The 20,890-nt window shown below is 44.2% G+C and overlaps 1 protein-coding gene across 10 annotated transcripts in view; it reads right to left on the bottom strand.

Annotated features, from left to right (window-relative positions):
• The window catches only part of MYO5A (myosin VA), a 193,418-nt gene that overhangs the window by 122,533 nt on the left and 49,995 nt on the right, over positions 1-20,890 (bottom strand). For all 10 annotated transcript variants that reach the window (XM_019533553.1, XM_019533557.1, XM_019533559.1 and 7 more), the window contains exons 2-3: positions 8,055-8,165; positions 1,634-1,805 (exon numbers count right to left, since the gene is read on the bottom strand). In XM_019533553.1, the coding sequence (XP_019389098.1) occupies positions 1,634-1,805; positions 8,055-8,165 (283 nt within the window). The remainder of the gene's footprint in view (positions 1-1,633; positions 1,806-8,054; positions 8,166-20,890) is intronic.

Genomic DNA, 20,890 nt, shown 5'->3' with positions numbered 1-20,890 from the left:
ACAAATCCCAATGACAGCCAGGTCAGAATTCTAATATAAAAGCCTTAGTCTGTCTGTCCATAACGCTTTATTCCGATTGGCTGACTGAAACAACCAATCAGAGTGCAGAAACCACTAATCAGAGTGGGAATACAGCATTCCGACAGGAGGTGGCAGCACGGTGAACCACCGCCATGACTGTGAGGACACAGAAGATGGGGGGGGGGCAAGGCCAGCACAACTGGACTCAACCGCCTGCCCTACTCTGTGGAGGTGGCGGCAATATGGAGGGGAGTGGGGTTCAGATACAGCATTGGCCACACTCCCCCCGCCACCGCTCCCTGCAGGCGGTGAATATGGAAGGGGGGAAGGGAGAGGCCAATGTTGCTGACCTCGCCCCCCTCTCTCTTCTGATGTTGTGGGGGGGGCAGTGGCGGGGAGGAGCAAGCCCGAGGGGAGGTGAAGTCAGCCCACCGTGGTGGTAGGGCATGGGAAGCAGTGGGCACAGGCTAATGTGGGCAGGAAGGGTGGAGGGATGGGAGCAGTGGGCCTGGCCATGAAACAGTGGCTAAGAGGGGGTGGGGGGGCACCTTGGGCCTGGCCTGCCCCCAAAACAGAGCGTGGAGGGAAGCAGCCTGGCCCTGAAATGGCAGCAGGGAAGGTGGGGAAGATGGGCCCAGCCGCAGCCTCACAATGGTGGTGGGAAGGGTAGAGGGGACATCCGAAGCCCAGCCTGGTGCCAAAATGAAGGGTATGAGGGGATGTGCAGGGATGTGCTCAGCCTCAAAACGGTGGTGGGGAGGTGGGAGGAGGCAGGTCTGGCCCTGCGGCAGAGTCGGGGAAAGAGGGAACAGGCCCAGCGCTGGGCGGGGTGGGGAACCAGATACAGGCCCCTGTCTCCACCTGCACCTTCCGCCTGTCATTCTTGACAGGCAATTGCTAGTACTAACCATAAAAGCCTTAGTCTGTCCATAACACTATTCGCACTCTGAGTGGTTGTCTCAGCAGCCAATCAGTGTGCTGCAAGAGCATTCTGGACAGGAGGCAGTGGCAGTGCAGTGGAGTACCACTATGCTGGTGGAGACAAGAGAGGATGGAGGCGAGGCCAGCACTGTCAGGCCTGCCATACTGGCAGGGGGGAGGAATGGGGTCGGGCCACCCACACCAGCAGAGGCAGAAACGGGGTTGGGCCTGCTGTGCCGGTCGGGGGAGGGAAACAGGGTCAGGCCTGCTGCGCCGGGAGGCGGATGGGGAGGAACTGGGTCAGGCCCACCACGCTGGCCAATGGGGAGGAACAGGACCAAATGAGGACCGAAAGGAGTGGGGGTGCAGGGCTGGAGGCTGGGCTCCATCCATGCTGGCCCATCGATCATTCTTGATGGGCAGTTTGCTAGTACATCTTAAACAGAGCTCTTTGGGAATCAAAAGGGACAGAAATGTGAAATAGATTTACTCTGAACCTTATGTTTTTAATAATACTTTTTAGTGTTATTAATACTCAAAGCAGGGCCTCTTATCATGAGATTTCCAAATGCCTTAGAATTAATGGAAAGATCTAACTTGATTTATGCTCATGGTGACATATCAATACCTTCCATTTCCTTACCCATGGCCATTTCAGTAGATTTTCATTGCTTGCAATGAACATACTTACCGCAATATGTATAAATAAGTTTTGAGTCAATAAATCGAACTTTGAGGTTGTGCAGAACTGCAGGTTCATGGAGATAACTGAGCGCTGTGAGATCATTTTCACCAACAAGTATGTCAGGGTTTCGCAGGGGGGGTAGTTCCTTTGTCTTAGGATCAAGACAATACTCTAGGTCCTGTAAATCAAATAGAAACACACTACATGAAAACAAGTATTTCCAGGTGTCTCACCATCGGCTCATCCTTCTAGTTGGTCTCTCAAATCTCTTTTCTTCTCTAATCAACCACTGAGTTGGTTACATTTTTTATTTACTTAATTTACCCTCTCTATTACTTTCTGCTAGTAATGCTTTCTCTAAAAAGTTAACTGAAAATTTCCTGCTACGAATTTCTTATACAGAGCTAGACTTTAAAAAAAGATGCAAGTAGATGTAAAAAAATTATCATTTAAAGAAAAAAAACCAAACCCTCTCTTACATGTCTTGCTAAAACACTTTAGATGGGAATACAACACATGTTTTTTAAAATTTAATTTAGTTTTTAACCTTTTTTCCCTTTAAAAGACAGAAAAAGATGGTAATTCACTTGAGTTTTTATTCAATTTCACTATCCTATTATCATATATTAGTACTGTGTGAGAATGTTGAGAGACTAAATACTATGAGGAATATATAATCCAGAAATAATATTCCTTAAAATAATTTACATATGAAGAGTTCTCACTATACAAAGAAAAGCTAACCAAATGTAAATCTAACAGTAAAGTCTATCTGAAACTGGCACTTCCTTTTTCCAATATAATTTGATTTGATTAATGTAAATTATGCTGTTTTAAGTATGATGAGAAGATGGCAACACCTAGGTAGACAGCACATGCAAATTTGTGACTCTTTCTAGAATGGTAAAGCTATTTTCAGTTTCCATCAATATTGATCTATGAAAGTGTCAAAGGATCAAACTACATACAAGGAATACACTGCATTTAGAATCCATTCTACATATGTAATCCACTCTATTTCATTACTATAGACACAAAACATAAGAGCATAACAAGTGCCATAGTAGGTCAGATCAATAGTCCATCTAGCTCAATATTTTGTTTGTGCCAGTGGTGGGAATGGATGCTTTGGAGGAGGGGAGCCAAACTCATCCAGCTTCATGAACTGAATGGGGGTGCAGGGCCAGTCTGTGGGCCGGATCAGATTCAGAGACCGGACCCACAACCCAGAGCTAGCCCACAGGCCAGCCCAGCCCATGAATTTTTCTAGTCCCTTTTTGACCCTGGCTAGACTATCTGCCTCTACCACTTTCAAAGGTAATGGGTTCCACAAATAAACTAAAAGCTGAAAAAAAACGTTACTTTTCCATGTTAGTTTTAAACGTGCAATGGATTTATATAGTATCATGACGTTTTGTTTTGTTTTCAATGCTCTTCTTAAGAATACCCATCATTTTACTGACTTTTTTACTGTCCACTGCACACTGAACTGATGTTTTTGGAGAACTAGTTACTATGACTCCAAGATCTCTTTCCTCAGTGGTAACACATATTTCAGAACTCAGCACTGTGTATGTGTAACTGTGGTTATCTTTCCTTTTAACTTGTTGACAAGTTCATTTGCCACGCTTCTGCCACTGAGCTTATTGAGCTCTTTATACAGCTCCTCTCCAAAGACTTGGCCCAGCATAGTGGGGGCTCCACTTTTGACCTCCCTCCATCCTGAAAAAGGACCATTTAGCCCTACCCTTTGCTTCTCATCTTTCATTCCATGAAAAAAACCTTCCCTTATATCCCATAGCAACACAATTTTTAAAGCCTTAAAAAACAAACAAACTTGAAAACCATATTTGGATTTTAAAAAAGTTTATGTCAACTGGTTTCCCCTTGTGCACATCCTTGTTAACACCCTCAAAGAACTTCAGGATATTGATATGGCAGGATTTCCCTTTATAGAAACCATGGTAACTCTTCCCCAGGTTTCCTATCTGACTGCAATTTTATTTTTTATTATAGATTCTACCAACTTGCCAGGGATGGAAATGAGACTCACTGGTATATAGTTCCCAGGATCACCTCTGGAGCCCTTTTTAAAGATGGGGGTTATATTGGCAACCTGCCAGGCCTCTGTTACAGAGACTGTAATAAGTTACATACTATTGCCAATAGCTCTGTAATTTCACCTATGAGTTCTTTCAGAACTGCTGGGTGAATGCCATCTGATCCCAATGACTTATTAATATTCAGTTTATCAATCTGTTCTATAACCGCTTCTGTTGTCATTTCAGCATGATCCAACTCTTCAGAATTACCACTAGGAAAGCCCAATCCGGTGTGGGAATTTTCCCAGAACCTTGTGCATTAAAAATGATTTTTTTTTCATCAGTTTAGCTTCTCTGCTAGTCTTGTCACCCCTGAATGCACCTTTAACAATGTGGTCATCTAGTAGTTTCACTGGTGTCTGTGCTAGCTTCCTGCTTTTGATGTATTTTAAAAAAGTCTAAAATCAATACCAGCATCTTTTGCTAGATGCTCCTCAAACTCTTTTTTGGCCCGTCTTATTTTACTTTTACATATGACCTGCCAGAATTTATGAGCTTTCCTCATTTGGACACCCCTTTCATTTTTTTGAAGGATATCTTTTTTGCCTTGCACAGTCTCCTTAACTCTACTACTAAACCATGTAGGGCAGGGGTGGGCAAAATCCAGCCTGTGGGCTATATCCAGCCAAGCAGGCACTTTCATCCAGCTTGTGGTGCCCCCCAGTGAACTGCACCCTGCCCAGGCTTTCCACCCATGAGGATGGGAGCAAGGTGCTCATGTGTACAACCCCCCAACATAACCTGTTGGGTCTCACTCCCACCCTTGTGAGAGGAAGGGCTCTGCCCAGCCAGCAGCTTCTGAGCAGGGCTCGTGCTGCAGCCAGAAACTGCTCGCTCAGGGCAGCAGGTAGAAAAGTGGTAGGGCTGGAGTTGTGGCTGGGTGGAAGTGGGACCGCAATGCAGAGCCTGCACCCAGAGGGGCAGCATGAGTGGGGAGCTCATCTGGGCAGGGTGTGGGTGTAGGGATCCCCCCTACACACACACACTCTCCCCATGGCATGCAGCCCCAGCTGCCTGGCAACAGCAGCAGGAGGGGAGGTCAGGCTGTTCGCAGCCCCCAACAGCTTGTGAAAACTTGTTAAGTGGCCCTCCACTCAAAATAATTGCCCACCCTTAATGCAGGGGTTTTATTGGACCCATTCAGTACTCCTTTTGATTTGTATACACTCGTATACACTTTTATAGTTCTTTTTAAGTTCTTTCCAACCTCTTCATTTTTGTGCAATTTTCCTTTCTAAAGTTGTAAAAGTAGGATCTAAGCTACTAAGTGGAAAAAAGAAGGGAGAAATTAAAAACAAACAAAAAACCCCTCTCAACTAACTTCACTAGACATTTAGTTTCCAAAAGTTGATCTTATATTAACATATTGTCACTACTGTCTCATCTAGTGAAGTAATCCTTTTAAATACATTTAAATTGCTTGAATGAAATTAATGGATGATTAAAAGAAATATATTAATTTTCTATTTGGCCATTACCATTTCTATATATAGTATATGGTCTCTTCATTTTATGCTCACCTCCTAACATCTATTTTAATTTTTTTAATTAAACTGCTTCTGCTATTTATTTCTGACTTGCAACTATAATTCTTGTAGCATTGTCTACAGAGCAACTAAATGTCAAACCCAGGTTAGGATTTCATTTAGGGCAGGGGTGTCAAACCCCAGACAGGTAGGCTCCGTGCACTGCATACAGCACATGGGGCTAGGGCCAGTGTATGCTACACGTGGCAGGACCCAGCCAGGGGCTATACAGAATCATAGAAAATTAGGGTTGGAAGGGACCTCAGGAGATCATCTACTTCAACTCCCTGATCAAACTATATACTTAACTAGATCATCCCAACCAAGGCTTTATCTAGCCAGGTCTTAAAAACCTCCAAGGATGGAAATCCCACAACTTCTCTGGGTAACCTGTTCCAGTGCTTTACTATCTTTGACACTTCGCTATTTGGCAAATAAACATAAGACAGCAATGCAACAGGCAGAGGCTTCAACAGGCCACCCAGTCTAGGCTAACTGCCTAGTGGGCCACACCCACGTAGGGCTTTGTAGCTGTAACCCAGCTAATGACTTCAGGGCTAGGGACAGACATTACACATAATCTGGTTTAAGTGATCAGAAACTGGTTTAAACCTGCAACAGAACACAAGTTCAGTGCACATAAATCAGTTTCAAAATGGCTGAAACTGATTTAAGATAAACCTGGTTGAATGTAGTATCAGACTTAACTGGTTTGGGTCAAACCAGTTTATGCAATGTCTGTCCCAGACCCCTTGCTGGCTTAAATTAAACCAGAGTCCCCCAACATCCCAGCTGCTTTGCAGCCCTGGGTAGGGCTCTATGCTCCAGAGAACAGGACTGGCCCCGCCCTCTGGTCCCTAGCCAGGGCTCCGACAGTCTGCCTTGCTTCCCCCCATGCTTCCCCACCTCCCTCACTGCTCAAGCAAGGATCCCCACCTCCCTCCTGCTCATCTTCCACAACATGACCTCAACCCCACAGACCTTAGGCATGTAGTATGCTAGCTAATCATGAGATTTGCCTGCCTGTGTCTCTAATTTCACAGGGAAAGGCAGACAGAACAGTGTCTGCTTAGGGCTTTTTGGAGCTAATCAACAGGTCAGATGGTAATGTCTCTCTATTCTTCCTCGGAAAAAGCTGTTTAAGAAGAACTAATGAGAGGTGCTTTTGTTTTGTTGATGGGCTGATAAACTCCATGTTATCAGCCCCCTGCTAGCTCCGCTGCCTGTCACATTCGCAGACAGTATGAAGAAGCAGGGAGAGGGAGATTGAAAAGCTCAGTATCATCAACAGATACACGCACTGCACATCCCTATTTTGCCTCACAGTGCTAACTTGGGGCTGGGGGTTGGCAACACTCCCACCCCTTTAGCAGAGAGTGGGGAAAAACCTGGGATGCTATATGCAGAGTGGGTGTTTAAAACCCTTGCTAATCAGAGGTCTTGCAGGGGCCTGGCCACACGCCCCCTCAGCTCAGCACTGAGGAAGGGAAGGAGGAACGCTCTAGCACCCCCCTGGCTTGTAGCCTGAGCCACTGCAGGCCTGTACCTGCATTTCCTCAGTCCAGAGGGAATGTTGTACAATTGCAAACTGATCCAATCCAGGCAGGTTAGACTAACCTGCAAAGCCTGAATCAATTCAGGCCCAGGCTTTTTGAATGTCTGTCCCTTCTGGCCACTGTCTGGGAGTCCTGACTGCCTGCCAGGTGAGCAGCTTCCCCACTGAGCTGAAGCTGTGCCAACAGTTTCTGCTGACGGTCCACCCTGTCAGTCCTCTGTGATCTAGTACTCCTGGCTTCCCAGCCCTGTGTGGACTGCTCCTGAACTCTAGTTTCTGGATTTTCCCTTGGATTTGGTCATTCGGCCTCCAACTCCAGAACTCTGACTGCTTGCAGTTTGGACCTTACCCCTGGATTTCCCGAGGATTGAGCTTACATTTCAGACTCTCCTTCTTTTTGTCCCTCTTCTGGTGGTCTAACCACTAGCCCAAAGCACCCACAACCCAGTTCAGTAATTAAACCCTGGGGGAGGAGAAAAAGATAGAAAAGAAATTAGAAAGCATACAAGAAAAATCAAATGAAAAGGTGTCTTCTAAAAGTAAGTTCTATTCACCCAGTGCCCTGAGCCAGATTTGGACTGCAGTACTACACCTTTGTATAAAAATCCCATTCACCTCCCTCCCCTGCTGACCTGGATTGGGCCCACTGCCCCACCCTCCCACAGCACACCAGATACTTGCTGAGTCTACCTCCCCGCCCCCCTCCCCACACACACACACACACACACACACACACACTTGTGGCTGCCTGTGCTGTCTGTCCTGGGGGAGCAGGCAGGGAAGGGTTAATCTGTATGCCCAGCTGCCATCCTAAGACTCTCTGGGCAGGCTCAGCCCTAAGAACCTGCAGTGGTGGCTGGGTAGGTAGGTTACCCTTCCCTGCCTGCTCCCCTGGGACAGCAGTCAAGCAGATACAAGTAGGCAGGGACGTGGGGCAGAGGGGAAGCTCGGAATGGGAGGTTGGGAGATTCTTACCTTTCAGTCCTCCAGGCCCGAAGTGTGACTGCTCCAAACTTGAGCTAGCATTAACACTGATGAACGTTTGTGTGGCTTGCACCGTAAGATGTAACAAGGCACTTATACAAATTCCTATTACATGTAAGCAATGGTGCTCAAAGACTAAGTACAAATAACTGTACTTAAAGTTCATAAATATGGACACATTTTGAAAGTGTGGTCTTTAATATCAGTATACAATAGGCTGCATCCAGTAGCTAAAAACAATAATGTCCTGACAAATGTACCTTGCCTTCTTCAAGTCGAAGATGGAGGACTTTATCCCCCGGTTTATAGTCTTTGAGAAGTTCTGCTGACTTCCAGACCTCCTCAGGATCAGGGATCCAAATCCTAGCAAACTGCAATGTAAAAACAAGTAAAATATCAGTGATTCCTCCTTATTAATAGCATACTCTTCAATACACACAACATCAAAACTTGACTCTTACATACTGCATTAGAATACCATCTGAAGTTCCAGATAACAGATATCGTTGTAAATTAAAATGTCTACCATGAACTCAAACACCATTCTAATCCACTGAGAAAAGCCATACATATGAGAAAATGTATTTCCTATGCACAAAAAATATATTAATTTCATATTAGAATTACTTCAGCAAAATGCAAGTTCAGTACAGAAAATATAGAAAAAGAAAAATGTTTTTTATATTAGCCAGGATTATGTTTTCTAAAGGATTTAATTAAAACAATTCTTTTGAGACTTAGACAATTTGAACAGATACTGTGCACATTATCATCCAAAGCTAAGATTTACAATATAGCAAATTTTTACTATTTTTGAAGTATTCATCTCTGTCTTTGCTGTAAATTCTGGTTGAATTATATGACCTAGACTTTTAAAAACTGCAAAACTGCTACCTTTGTTTAAAAGTTTTACACTAGAAAAGAAAAATATGGAATTCCAGGTACAGATCACATGCATCTAAGTCACAATGAATGGACTTAACTAACTTTTTGTCCTTCAGTCTTTAAAAGCACTCAATGTCCCCAACTTTATATTATCACACCAGATATTTCCAGAGATGGGGACACAGTGGAATGAGGATGGAAGAAAGCCACATGTCCATGGGTTCAACTGTGGATCAATGAGGGAACACTCTTTTTTGGCAATTCATTTTGCAGATCACAAGATTCTTCTTAGCTTTGAATCATGCAAGCTGCTACACACCAGTTAAGACCTGTGGCCTATTCATAAAGTTTCCAAGCCCCGATACTGCACAGAAGGAAATGACTCAGAGAAAGACAAAAAAAGAGGACTCTTTCCTAGTTCCTGCAAGAGTTTTGGAAGCCCATACCATCACTTTTTTCACTAATTTTTATAAACAGAAGGAGCAATATGATCATCCAGTGTGGCCAGTTCTATGACAGGACACAAACATTTTACCAAGAAATTCCACAGCTCACAAGTGCCAACTTTTATTTTTGATGGGGATTGAGGGGAGGGGCCTGCCTCCTCCCTCCTTCAAAGTGAGGCCTCAATCTGCCCCACCTCTCCCATACAGACTTATCTGCAGGCAACTGGGCTAACTGCTCCCCACCACTGCCTCAGGCTTTATTTTTGGCCACGTGTACGTGTGCGCATGCACACGTGCATGTGGTGCCCCTGCATCCTATTCCCTGCAGCCCGTTGCAGGCTGTAACTGTAAGGGGAAACCCCCCATTTCCTGCAGTGAACTGAAAACCTGGATCCCTGCATGATACTGGAAATCCAGGACAAATGCTGTCATGGAGTCATGCAGCCTGGGACTGGGACTTGATCTCCCATTTCAGGACTGTCCCATCCAATTACAGACGGGTGGTCACCCTACACCTCTTCCCAAGGGAGGCCAAGGCCGTCAGATCCCCACGTACTCAGCACAAATGCCACAAATTGTAGCTGAGTTAGAATTTAAAAATTATCCAGTCATGATCTGGACCTTCAAATTATGGGAATTTAGCTACATCCCTTAGTAAACTGTTCCAAGTATTAATTATTCAAAACTGTTAAAAAATTCTGCCTCCTCTGCAACCTGAATTCATATAGCATCAATATCCAGACAGTGATTCTTTGTCTGCTACATAAAAGAGCTTTATAATTCTAGACTTTCTCTCTCCATGCATGAGCTTAAGTCATTAAGTCATCTTTTTGTCCCTCTCTCTCATGAGCTAAATAGAGCTTCCTAAGTCAGCACCAATCAGGCAGTTTTCTAGACCTCTTGCTATTCTTTCCAAACTCTTTCCAGTTCTTTGACACCTTCTAGATAGTGTGGATATCAGAAATGAACACAGCTGGTAGCCTTAACTGTCTCAACAACTCTGTATACAAAGGCAAGGAAGTCACTTTCTCCTTTTACATAATATACCCCCTTTATACATCCAAACATGTTATCCCTGTTAGGCACAGCATTGCACTGAGAGCTCACGTCCGCCTGATTATTCACCACGATGCCAAAATATTTTTTTCTGAAGTAGTCCCCCCGTCCTGCCTGTATATTTTTTTATCATTATTGTACTGTGGTAGGAGAAATGGTCTCGAGTTACAGACAGACCTCTATTAGGTGCTAGTCACTGTACAAATTACAACAAGGCAACGGTTTATTTCAGAAAGTGCCTGCAACTTAAGTAAAGTGACAAGAGACAACCTGTACCTGAGGAACACAGAAAAAAAATGAAGTAATATTAGTTGGTATAACAAGAGCTAGCCTAATTCTTTGAGTGTTTTTCAAACGAGCCTAGCTTATTAGCAACTGGGACTGCTCTGTAGAGCTGATCTACCTTCATAAATATTTAACAGAATATCAAAGATTTTAATTGTCTACAACTTTTATTCAGAAATAACTATCAATTATTTTGAAGGAAATATAGATACTCAATAGCACTGGGACAAAAACTAAAAGAATGTCAGTCCTCACTAAAACACCTGCTAGCAAATGAAGATATTTCTAAGTACTTTTTGTATCTATTACTGAATCAGCTGTTAATCAATTTGATATGCACTGTGCTAGTTCCCATTACTGTTATTTTTTTCAGCATAGCATCACGGAAAACACTACATCAAATGCCTTCCAAAAAGCCAGATACATTACTGTCAGCTTCATGAGGCCTTGATGAAACCTAGAATTCCATGTTGGTAGAAATTCCATAACTTTGACTTCTGGGTTTTTAGGGGTTTTGTTTTGGTTAATCTGCTTTGTTGTAAGAGAAAACAACAGAATTCTGACATTTCCCACTGAATGAAATTTGAAAGTTACATTTTGGATTAACATCAAAACAACACGGTATTTTGACCTTACAGAACACTGATTAACTACTGGAACAGGCTACCTAAAGAGATGGAAGAATCGCCATTCTTGGAAGTTTTAAGAGCAGATTAGATAAACACTTTCTCAAACAGCTTAGACAGGGATGGTCCTGCCTTGAGCAGGCAATTGGACTAGATGACCTCCCAAGTTCACTTCCAGCCATACTGTTCTGACTCCATGATTTCAATACAGTCAACAATTTTATTTGGACTATTAACTGAATTTCTTTCATAGATATATTAAATATATTTTCAGTATATTAAAATAAAATATTTTGATTCTTATTTTATATGCTTGACTGTGAGCGTGTTGGGCAATCTTAGCTTCATCTCTCCTCTGTACTTGCCTGCTATGACATGGATTGGGAAGAAAAGAAAGGAGATCAGTGCTTTTTGATGTTTGGGGATAGATAAACGCCATCCTGGTGTTAAGTGCTCACAGTGCTATTTTATTTTCCAAAATAAAAGTGGTACAGTTACAGTAATCTCACTAATTACTTCATTAGCAAGGGAAGCCTGTGTTACACATGAGGAATCTCTGCGCTGGGTACCTTATAGATACTTTGTGAATAGTCTCTGCCATTAATTGTCTCGTTACTGATATGCGCTCTTTGTGTCTCTCATTCTCTGCAGGCGCCTTGTGCCAGGAGTAGCCCCCTGCTGCTCTCTCACAGTCCATCTCGCTGTTTCCATTGATTGTCCCGACGGGGTCAGGGCTTGAGGTTAGCTCCTACCTCCCCACACCTTATTTGAGGGATGCTATCCCTCTCTTTCTAGGCTCCTGGCAGATCCGCCTCCTGGCACCTCAATATTTTCCTGCACTCACCAGTGCAGCTAGGATTCTCAGAGTGGTAATCTCTCTTACGGCTAACCCACCGAGTCTCCTACAGTTCCACGCCCCCAGCGTCCTAGATTGCAGGTCTAGCTTTTTCTTTTCTCTCTGAAGTCTAGGTAACTCCTGGTCTGTCTTCTAGTGCCCAAAGGCAATCAGTCAATCCCCCACCGCCAGCTTTATGCTGGTTTTGGCGGGCTAATCACCCAATCCTGTCTCGGATGTGTAATTTCCTCCACCTGTCAGGGTTCATTGTTGGGTCAGTCCTGCCCGACCTTGCCTAAATAACAGGGCTCCTGCCCGAGTCCGTTACATTGACCAACAACTTACCTATTTCCTACTAAATGTTTCAACTACAACAAATAATTATTTTCCAAAAGAAAACTATGCTGTCAGAAAAATGTAACCAGTTCAAACTTTATCAACCATTTAGTTTAATCAGCAAGTTGCAACAAACTTACCTGATGAGAATTATTTTCCATGAAATGATGTCAGCAGTTGAATCCAAGTTAGTTTGAATAAAATGTCATTAGCATGGAAAGCTATGTCATCTAGTGTCTTTCAGAATATCCATTGAACATACCTGTCTTTTGTACAACATTATTCATAATTTCATTATCCCTATTTAGGAATGTATGTGTATCTTCTGTTCCTGATATACTTAAAAAATCATTTTTATTGGCCTTAAGTAGAGATGTTTTATTTAGATATTTACCAATCTATACTGATTGTCCTAAATATCTTAGCACTTGCACAGTATACCCACGTTCTACAAACCTTGAATACTATATATGATTACTCATCCATACTAGCAAAAGGGACAATTTCGTTGCAAAGGATTTTACAGACCACTTTATAGGGTCATAAGAGCAGACATACACCCAAGTTCTGTATTCTAGTAGAAGCAATGACTAATGATTCCAAAAATAAAATACCCTGGCCAATTTTAAAATTCTGAATATGGTAGAACTATTACTTATTTCAAAAACCCAGGGACCCCCAGAACCATAATTATTAATCTTTTTAATGAAAACATAAAAATCTAGCCATAGTATTTTAGATCCAGTACACGTCACAGTGGAATTCATTCTGTATTTCTTTAGTCTCAGTTTCTGAGAAAATATTACATCTGTCAATATACAGGAGCCAGGAACTAAAAAATAATAATGATGAAGCACTAATTTCATTTTATGAATCCAGATCCTGAATCATTCAGGCATAGGTGCAGATCATGAGCCATTTAATAATGGCAGCAACTATACCCAAAGTTACACCTGGTAATAACAAAAGAAACTGTTTGGGACTTTCCAGCTTCCTCATATAAAAGTTCAACCCCAAGACAAGTTCTCTATGGACAGTTTTGTCTTATGTAGTGAACAAAGTTAATGTGCCTGTGCTACTCTTTCACATTTGTAATCCTTCTTCCTTTCCTGTTTGTTTAGAACAACTTAATATGTGCTGCAACTGCATACATCTTCAGCTACACTGCTAATACACTGCAGGCCAAAAATTTTAAATGCTTGGTATTTATGAAAAACAAACAAGAATAATTTGTACTGTCTGGCTGGAACTATGCATCACCTGCATGCCCCATCCATGTATAAACTTCTTAACTGTTATTCTAAAGAGTCCGAAAGCACAAAGTAAAAATCAGAAATAGATAATATAATGTCGTCTATAAGTTTCCAAACACAGCTTCACCTGACATCATCCGAGTGCCCTTAGAAAATCCCTGTTTAATCTGTAAATGTACTAAAGCAGTCACTTTGCTCAAGATCAGAAGATATGCTTTTCACTATGGCTATCTGCTAGAGGACAATGGACTATGAAGAAACTTTGCCATATTAACTTTTGCTTTTTGAAAAAAAATTGGAAATATTTCACTAGCAAGCATGATCAACCAATTCTTTCCTCAGACCAACAACCCACCATCTAATCCTATAATAAATAGGGGTGCACTAATTTTTTGGACCAATACTGATAGCTGATTTTTAAGGAGGCATATCAGCTGATACCAATCCAATTTCCGATACACAGCCCAGCAGCTTGAAGAGCAGCTGGTAGTCTGTTGTGGTAGAAGGGGAGGGGAAAGGGAAGGTGTATGGGGGGAGCAGATTGAGGCCCCTGCAGTAAGGGAGAGAGTGGGGCTGGGGCTCATCTGGCTGGGGCATGGGGGGAGGCAGTTCCCACCATAGTGTGGACTCCTGGAAGGCATGGAGGCGTGTGCCCCCACATCTGTGCACGGGGTGTAGTGGGGGAGCTGCTGCTGTGGGCTGAGGCCGGGGCTGTGCCAGGTTCTTCCAGGTGTGGGGCTAGGCTGGGCTGAGTTCAAGGCAGGCAGCAGCACTGGGAGGAGGACTACAGCCACCCCATAATTCACCGCAGCCCCCCCCCAGCCCCTTTTTCCCAGCACCACCACTGCCCAGCCTAAGCAGAGCTCAGCCCAGCTCCCACTGGGAAGAGGTCAGCATAGCCCCAGCCCACAGCAGCAGCCCACCCCACCCTGCACAGATCTGGGGGCACACCCCGCCATGCCCTCCCAAGGTGTGTGCAGCAGCAGGAGCCGCCCCCCCTCCCTGCGTCCCCTGGATAAGCCATGGCTCTGCCCTGCACCAGCTGTACAGTGCTTGCCCCAGCCTCACTCCTAACCTCATCATGGGAGCCTCAATCTGCACCCCCACATACCCCTTCCCTCTCCACTCCCCTTCTACCACAACAGACTTGCCAGCTGGACACAGTTCTCCACACTGCCAGGCTGTGCTCCTCGCCGCTTACTGCTGCACTGAAGCTGCATGCATGCATGCACAGGGCTTTTAACTGGCCACATTAATTGGCCATACAAAGCAAAAAAAAAGCTGATTTCTGATACAGTCAATTTTTTTTTTATATCAGTGCCGTTCCAACAGTGGACCAATGTATTGGTGCACCTCTAATAACAAACAAACACCTTGAAACACCACAGGTTTAAAGAATACAATTTCAATTCCAGAACTTCACAGTCAGTCCCCAATCCTACAAACATATAACCCTAATGAATTCTTAAAGGGCACTATTCATACCTATGCAAATAAATCACAGCTATTACCTTCATATCTTTCAGTTCTTCAAACTGCTGCTGAAACTTCAGAACAAAATACTTTAATAAACAACCTGCTTACTACTTTGTTTTTAAACTTATTAAGTATTTTAAGCTTTGTGCTGTAACAAATGTCCTCCTTGAAAGAGGTTTCTATGCAGACCCCAGCTACGTATAGACAGTCAAAAAGCTCAAGGCTGAATCAATTAAACTATTGCAGGTTAGTCTAAGCTGTGTAAATAGAACTGATAAGCAAGTGAACACACATTCACTTTTGATTCCAGAAATGCATCCACATGTCCACAGTGGCTCAGGCCAGAAGCCGGGGGGCCCTAGAGCACGCCTCCTTGCTCAGCTGGAGCAGCCAGCACGGGTGAGGCTAACCCACCCACCCACGAGGAAGAGATTTGCAAGGGAAGTGCAAAGCATCCTGGGATGCTGGAGGATCGTAAATTAACTTGAATCTGGATGGGATCTGAGAGAGAAGTTCAATAAACTGATTTAACCTAAAACAGTTAAGTTTGATACTATATCCATCCAGGTTTACCTTAAACTGGTTTTGGCCTATTTGAAAGTGGTTTATGAGGGACTGCGGCATCGATGAATGCACGGTCACATGGGTGGCAAACTGGCTCCAGGGGAGCACCCAGAGGGTGATGGTGGACAGGTCGATGTTGACCTGGGAGGGTGTGGGCAGTGGAGTCCCCCAGGGCTCGGTCCTTGGGCTGGTGCTGTTCAACGTCTTCATTAGCGACCTGGACGAGGGTGTGGAGAGCACCCTGTTCAAGTTTGCTGATGACACCAAGCTGTAGGGTAAAGGGAATACACCGGCAGGCAGGGACCACATCCAGGCAGACCTGGATAGGTTAGAGAAGTGGGCGGATCTGAACAGGATGCAGTTCAACAAGGACAAGTACAGGGTGCTGCACCTGGGGAGAGGGAACCAGCATTAGAGTCACAGGTTAGGGTCTGACCCTCTCGGCAGCACAGAGGCTGAGAGAGATCTTGGAGTCAGGATTGACTCCAGGATGAATATGACTCGCTAATGTGATGAAGCTTTAGGCAGAGCCAACCGCACCCTATCATGCATCAAGAGGGGCATCACTAACACGTCCAGAGAGGTCTTGCTCCCCCTCTGTGCGGCGCTGGTCAGGCCGCAGCTGGAGTACTGTGTCCAGTTCTGGGCACCGCACTTCAAGGAGGGACGTGGAGAGCCTGGAGAGGGTCCAGAGGAGGGCCACTCGTATGGTTGAGGGCCTCTGTGGCCAGCTCTATGAGGAGAGGCTGAGGGACCTGAATCTCTTCAGTCTCTGCAAGAGGAGACTGAGGGGGGATCTTGTGGCTGCCTACAACCTTATCAAGGGCCAGCAGCAGGAACTCGGGGAAAGTCTGTTCACCAGGGCCCCCCTTGGAGTCACCGGAAACAATGGTCACAAGCTGAGGGAGGATAAGTTTAAATTAGATATTAGGAAGAACTACCTCACTGTAAGGGTGGCCAGAGCCTGGAATAGGCTTCCCAAAGAGGTGGTGCTCTCACCTTCCCTGGAAATCTTCAAAAGGAGACTGGATAGACATCTGGCTGGGGTCTTATGACCCCTGTCACCCCCAGCGCTCCTTCCTGCCCATGGCTGGGGTCGGACTCGATGATCTGTCTAGGCCCCTTCCGACTCATGGATTCTATGTGTACTAATCTTCTGTTGCATTACATATGTGAACCAATTTCTGATCACTTTTATCTGTTTACGTGCAATTTCTGTCCCTAGAACTGAAAATGACTAAAGCTTCTAAAGACTATTAACTGTGTTTCTTTAAAAAAAAGGTTTAATTATTTTTAAAAGATTTGGGAGACTGTAATATTTCCTTCATCAGTAGGAAGAAGAGGTTAATCACTTAAGTGAAGGCTGTCAAACATCTGAAAAATTACTAGAGTGTGAACTGAGTCACTGTGGAAACCATACTCTTTGAATGCCTGATACATTTCAGCAACACAGTCATGTATAAACAATTCCATTTTACTAAGTTTTAACAGCAATTCATAGATTTTAAAACTTCAATTAGCAATAATTGAATTATTTTTAAATGAGAAAAGCTAAGCTGCAAGGTTATCCCATTTTAAAAGTTTATTTTTTTCTAAGTTTTTAAATGATGGGTTTTTTTGTGCGTGTATGATGTGTGCATTTCTACATAAGGCCACCTGAAAGTAGGGCTGGAAGGGACCTCGGAAAATCATCCAGTCTTGAGTGGGGGGCTGGACAACGAAAAAGGTAACCACCACCAACAGTTTATCATGGGGGTTCTCGCATTGGTTCTACATGGAAAAATAGGGAAAATTCAAAATATTGCCTAACATATCAGATGTTGCTCTGCCAAGGCTCCTTTCCTCTTCCTTTGATAATTAAATACAGCTTACCAGAGAATATTTTTCAGTAAGGTTCCAACTACAAAACAAGACAAACCATTTCAGGGTCCTCACCTGTGAAAGAACTATCGTGTGATTATACATAAATATTTTTGAATATGCTTATATATGGAGTGGGTCCTCAAAGAATCCATTGTGAAGCACTTAGAGAACAGGGTGGTCAGGAAGAGCCATCATAGATTCATCAAATGCAAGTCATGCCTGACCAACCTCATTTCTTTGTATGATAAGGTGACAAGCTCTGTACATGGCAGGGGGAGAGGGGTGGGGAGAGCAGTGGGCTTGGTATACCTTGACTTTAGCAATGCTTTTGACATGGTCTCCCATAACATTCTCATTAACAAGCTAAGGATATACAGACTAGAATAAAGTACTGTACTCTGGATACACAACTGGTTGGATATCATACTTGACAAGTAGTCAGCAATAGCTTAATCAAGTGGTGTTGCCCAGGGGTCTGGCTTTGGCCTGGTATCATTTAACAGCTTCATTAATGATTTGATTGATGACACTGAGTGCATGCAAAATTGCAGGTGACACCAAGTTAGGTAAAGTTGCAGATATTATGGAGGATAAGGCTAGGATCGAGAGTGACCTAGATAGACTGGAGAAATGGTCCATAATCAATCAGATGAGATTCAACAAGGACAAGAGCAAAGTCCTACACTTGAGCTGGAATAACTGCATGCACACATACAGACTGGGGAAATGAGTAAGAGGCAGTACTGCAGGGAAAGACTTGGGGATTACAGTAAACCATAAACAGAATGTGAGCCAATAATGTGGGTACTGTTGGGGGGGGGGGGGAAGCCAACAGCACCCTGGGTTGTATTAACAGAAGTGCCACTTGCAAATCAAGGGAAGTGATTCTTCTACTATATTCAGCATTGGTGAGGCTTTACCTGGAGTACTGTGGATTGTGGCATCTTCTCCCATTTAAGAGGACTTGGGGGAAGACATGGGAGGCTACTATTGAGCTGCATGGATAGTAAGTAGTATAAAAGTAGCAAAAAGGAGATTTGTCTTATACACACATCCTACATACATCAGAGAAGGGTCCTGTTCAACCACTGACTGCCAGGCCAGATCATGGAAGCAAGGCCATTTCACCCAGCCTGTGGGTCTCCGTACAAATCAAATAATTAGGCAGCAGGAGAGTAATGGTAGCATTAATCTCTGCTCCCCTGCTGCCAAATTTCCATACTCGTGGCAGTCAGATGATATGGTCCTGCATTCATAGATTCATAGATGTAAGGTCGGAAGGGATCTTGTAGATCTTCTAGTCCGACTCACTGCCGTGGGCAGGAGAGAAAACTGGGCTCAAATGACCCCAGTCAGGTAAACTTCGAGCCTCCTCTTAAAAGAGCCCCAGGGTAGGAGCCATCACCACTTCCCTTGGAAGTTGGTTCCAGATCCTAGTCGCCCTGACCATGAAGTAGTGCCTTCTAATGTCTAGTCTAAACCTACTCTCTAGCAACTTATGGCTGTTATTCCTTGTTACTCCAGGAGGCACTCGGAAGAACGAGATCTCTCCCAAACCCCACTGGTTCCCCCTGGTAAGTTTATAGACAGCCACCAGGTCCCCCCTCAGCCTTCTCTTGTGAAGGCTGAACAGGTTACAGCCCCGTAGCCTCTCCTCATAGGGTCTGCCCTGCTGTCCCCGGATCACGCGAGTGGCCCTCCTTTGGACCCTCTCAATGCTGTCCACATCCTTCCTGAAGTGCAGCGCCCAGAACTGGACACAATACTTCAGCTGCGGCCTGACCAGTGTTGCACAGAGGGGGAAGATCACCTCCTTGGCCCTGCTTGTGATGCATCTGTGGGTGCAGGACAAGGTATAGTTAGCCCTACTGACCACGTTCTCGCATTGTCAGCCCATGTTCATCTTGGAGTCAATAATGACTCCAAGATCTCTTTCTGCCACCATGCTTTCGAGAAGTGAGTTCCCCAGCCTACAGGTATGATGCTGGTTCTTACTGCCCAAGTGCAGCACCCTGCACTTGTCATTATTGAATCTCATCCTATTTTCTTTTGTCCACCCCTGTAAGCTGTCCAGGTCCTGCTGTAAAATGTCCTTCCCTTCTAGTGTGCCCACCTCACCCCAAATCTTGGTGTCGTCTGTGAATTTAAACAGGCTGCTCTTCACTCCGTCATCCAAGTCGCTAATAAAGAAATTGAACAGTGTGGGTCCAAGGACTGAGTCCTGGGGGACCCCACTGCCCACTTCCCTCCAGGTCAAAAATGACCTGTCCACCACCACTCTGAGTACGACCCCTCAGCCAATTAGCAATCCATCTGTGTAGGCATCAGTGCCACAGTCACCTAGCTTTTTAATGAGAACGGGGTGGAAGACAGTGTCAAAGGCCTTCTACATCCACTGCGACACCTGCATCCAGTGCATGGTAAATCATGGTGTATGGTGGGACCTGGATCCAACATGTTGAGATCAAGCAGTGTGCGCACATGGAGTCAAGCCAGCCTGAATGGCTGGGCCAGCATGCTGGATCACGCCCATGATCTGATCTCATATGCCAGATCCAGCCTGCAGACTGACCTGCACAAGAAAGCCTGCAGGGTTAGAATGCTGAGCACCACTGCTTTAGAGTAAGGTGGGTATGGACCTCTTCTTCTGGCTATCCAGCCAAGGGGCTTTTTTTCCATGGCTCCACACTCGGCAGCATCTTCTTCACAATTTTTTGTTTTCAAAGCATAAATAAAACCACTGTTTTACTCCACTTCCTCTCCAGGAATTACTATAAAGTACATATAAATGTTTTCCTGGTAAACAGATTGTGGCTCCAAGGCGGGTTTTACAGATTATGGAAGGTATCAGATCCTGAGAGAACTTATTTCCGTTCTCTTCATATACATTGTGAGTGAGTTAATTTTGCTCACTGGGATAACCTAATGAGTTATACATCTCATTACCAATGAGTTCCTGGAGGAAAGCAGTCATAACAACTTAGTTTCGCTACAAAACAAAATCCCCCATGTTACACAATCACTACAAACCACAAATCAGTCTACACAGAAGACTCAGTTTAAGAAGCAGACAACATGATACAAAGACAAAAGTCAAATGTCTATGCAAGATTTATTAGATCTGTGACTAGCCTTTAATATCACTGGTTATAAACTGCCAGTTATATGTCTATGGAGGGGAGGAACTGGCAGGATGAAGGGGGTCTTTTCCTAATTTTTTTTTTTTAACTGTTTTAATGGATAGTGTGAGATAATTATTTGACCACTCAGCAAACCCTTCCAAGTTGCGTCCTATTTTGTTAACTTTCCTGTCCAGCATGAATATCATCAGCACAAGCAGACAGTAAGGCTAAGTACAGACAGTCAAGAAGCCTGAGGCTGAATTGATTCAATCTTCACAAGTTAGTCCTCACTGAACCGATAAGCAAGTAAACGACAGGCATTCACTTTCAATTCCAGAAATGCCTCCAT

Source organism: Crocodylus porosus, unplaced genomic scaffold, assembly GCF_001723895.1.
Source record: "Crocodylus porosus isolate Cpor-Errol unplaced genomic scaffold, CroPor_comp1, whole genome shotgun sequence".
Lineage (NCBI taxonomy): Eukaryota > Metazoa > Chordata > Crocodylia > Crocodylidae > Crocodylus > Crocodylus porosus.
This window is presented reverse-complemented; position numbering and strand designations above follow the sequence as displayed.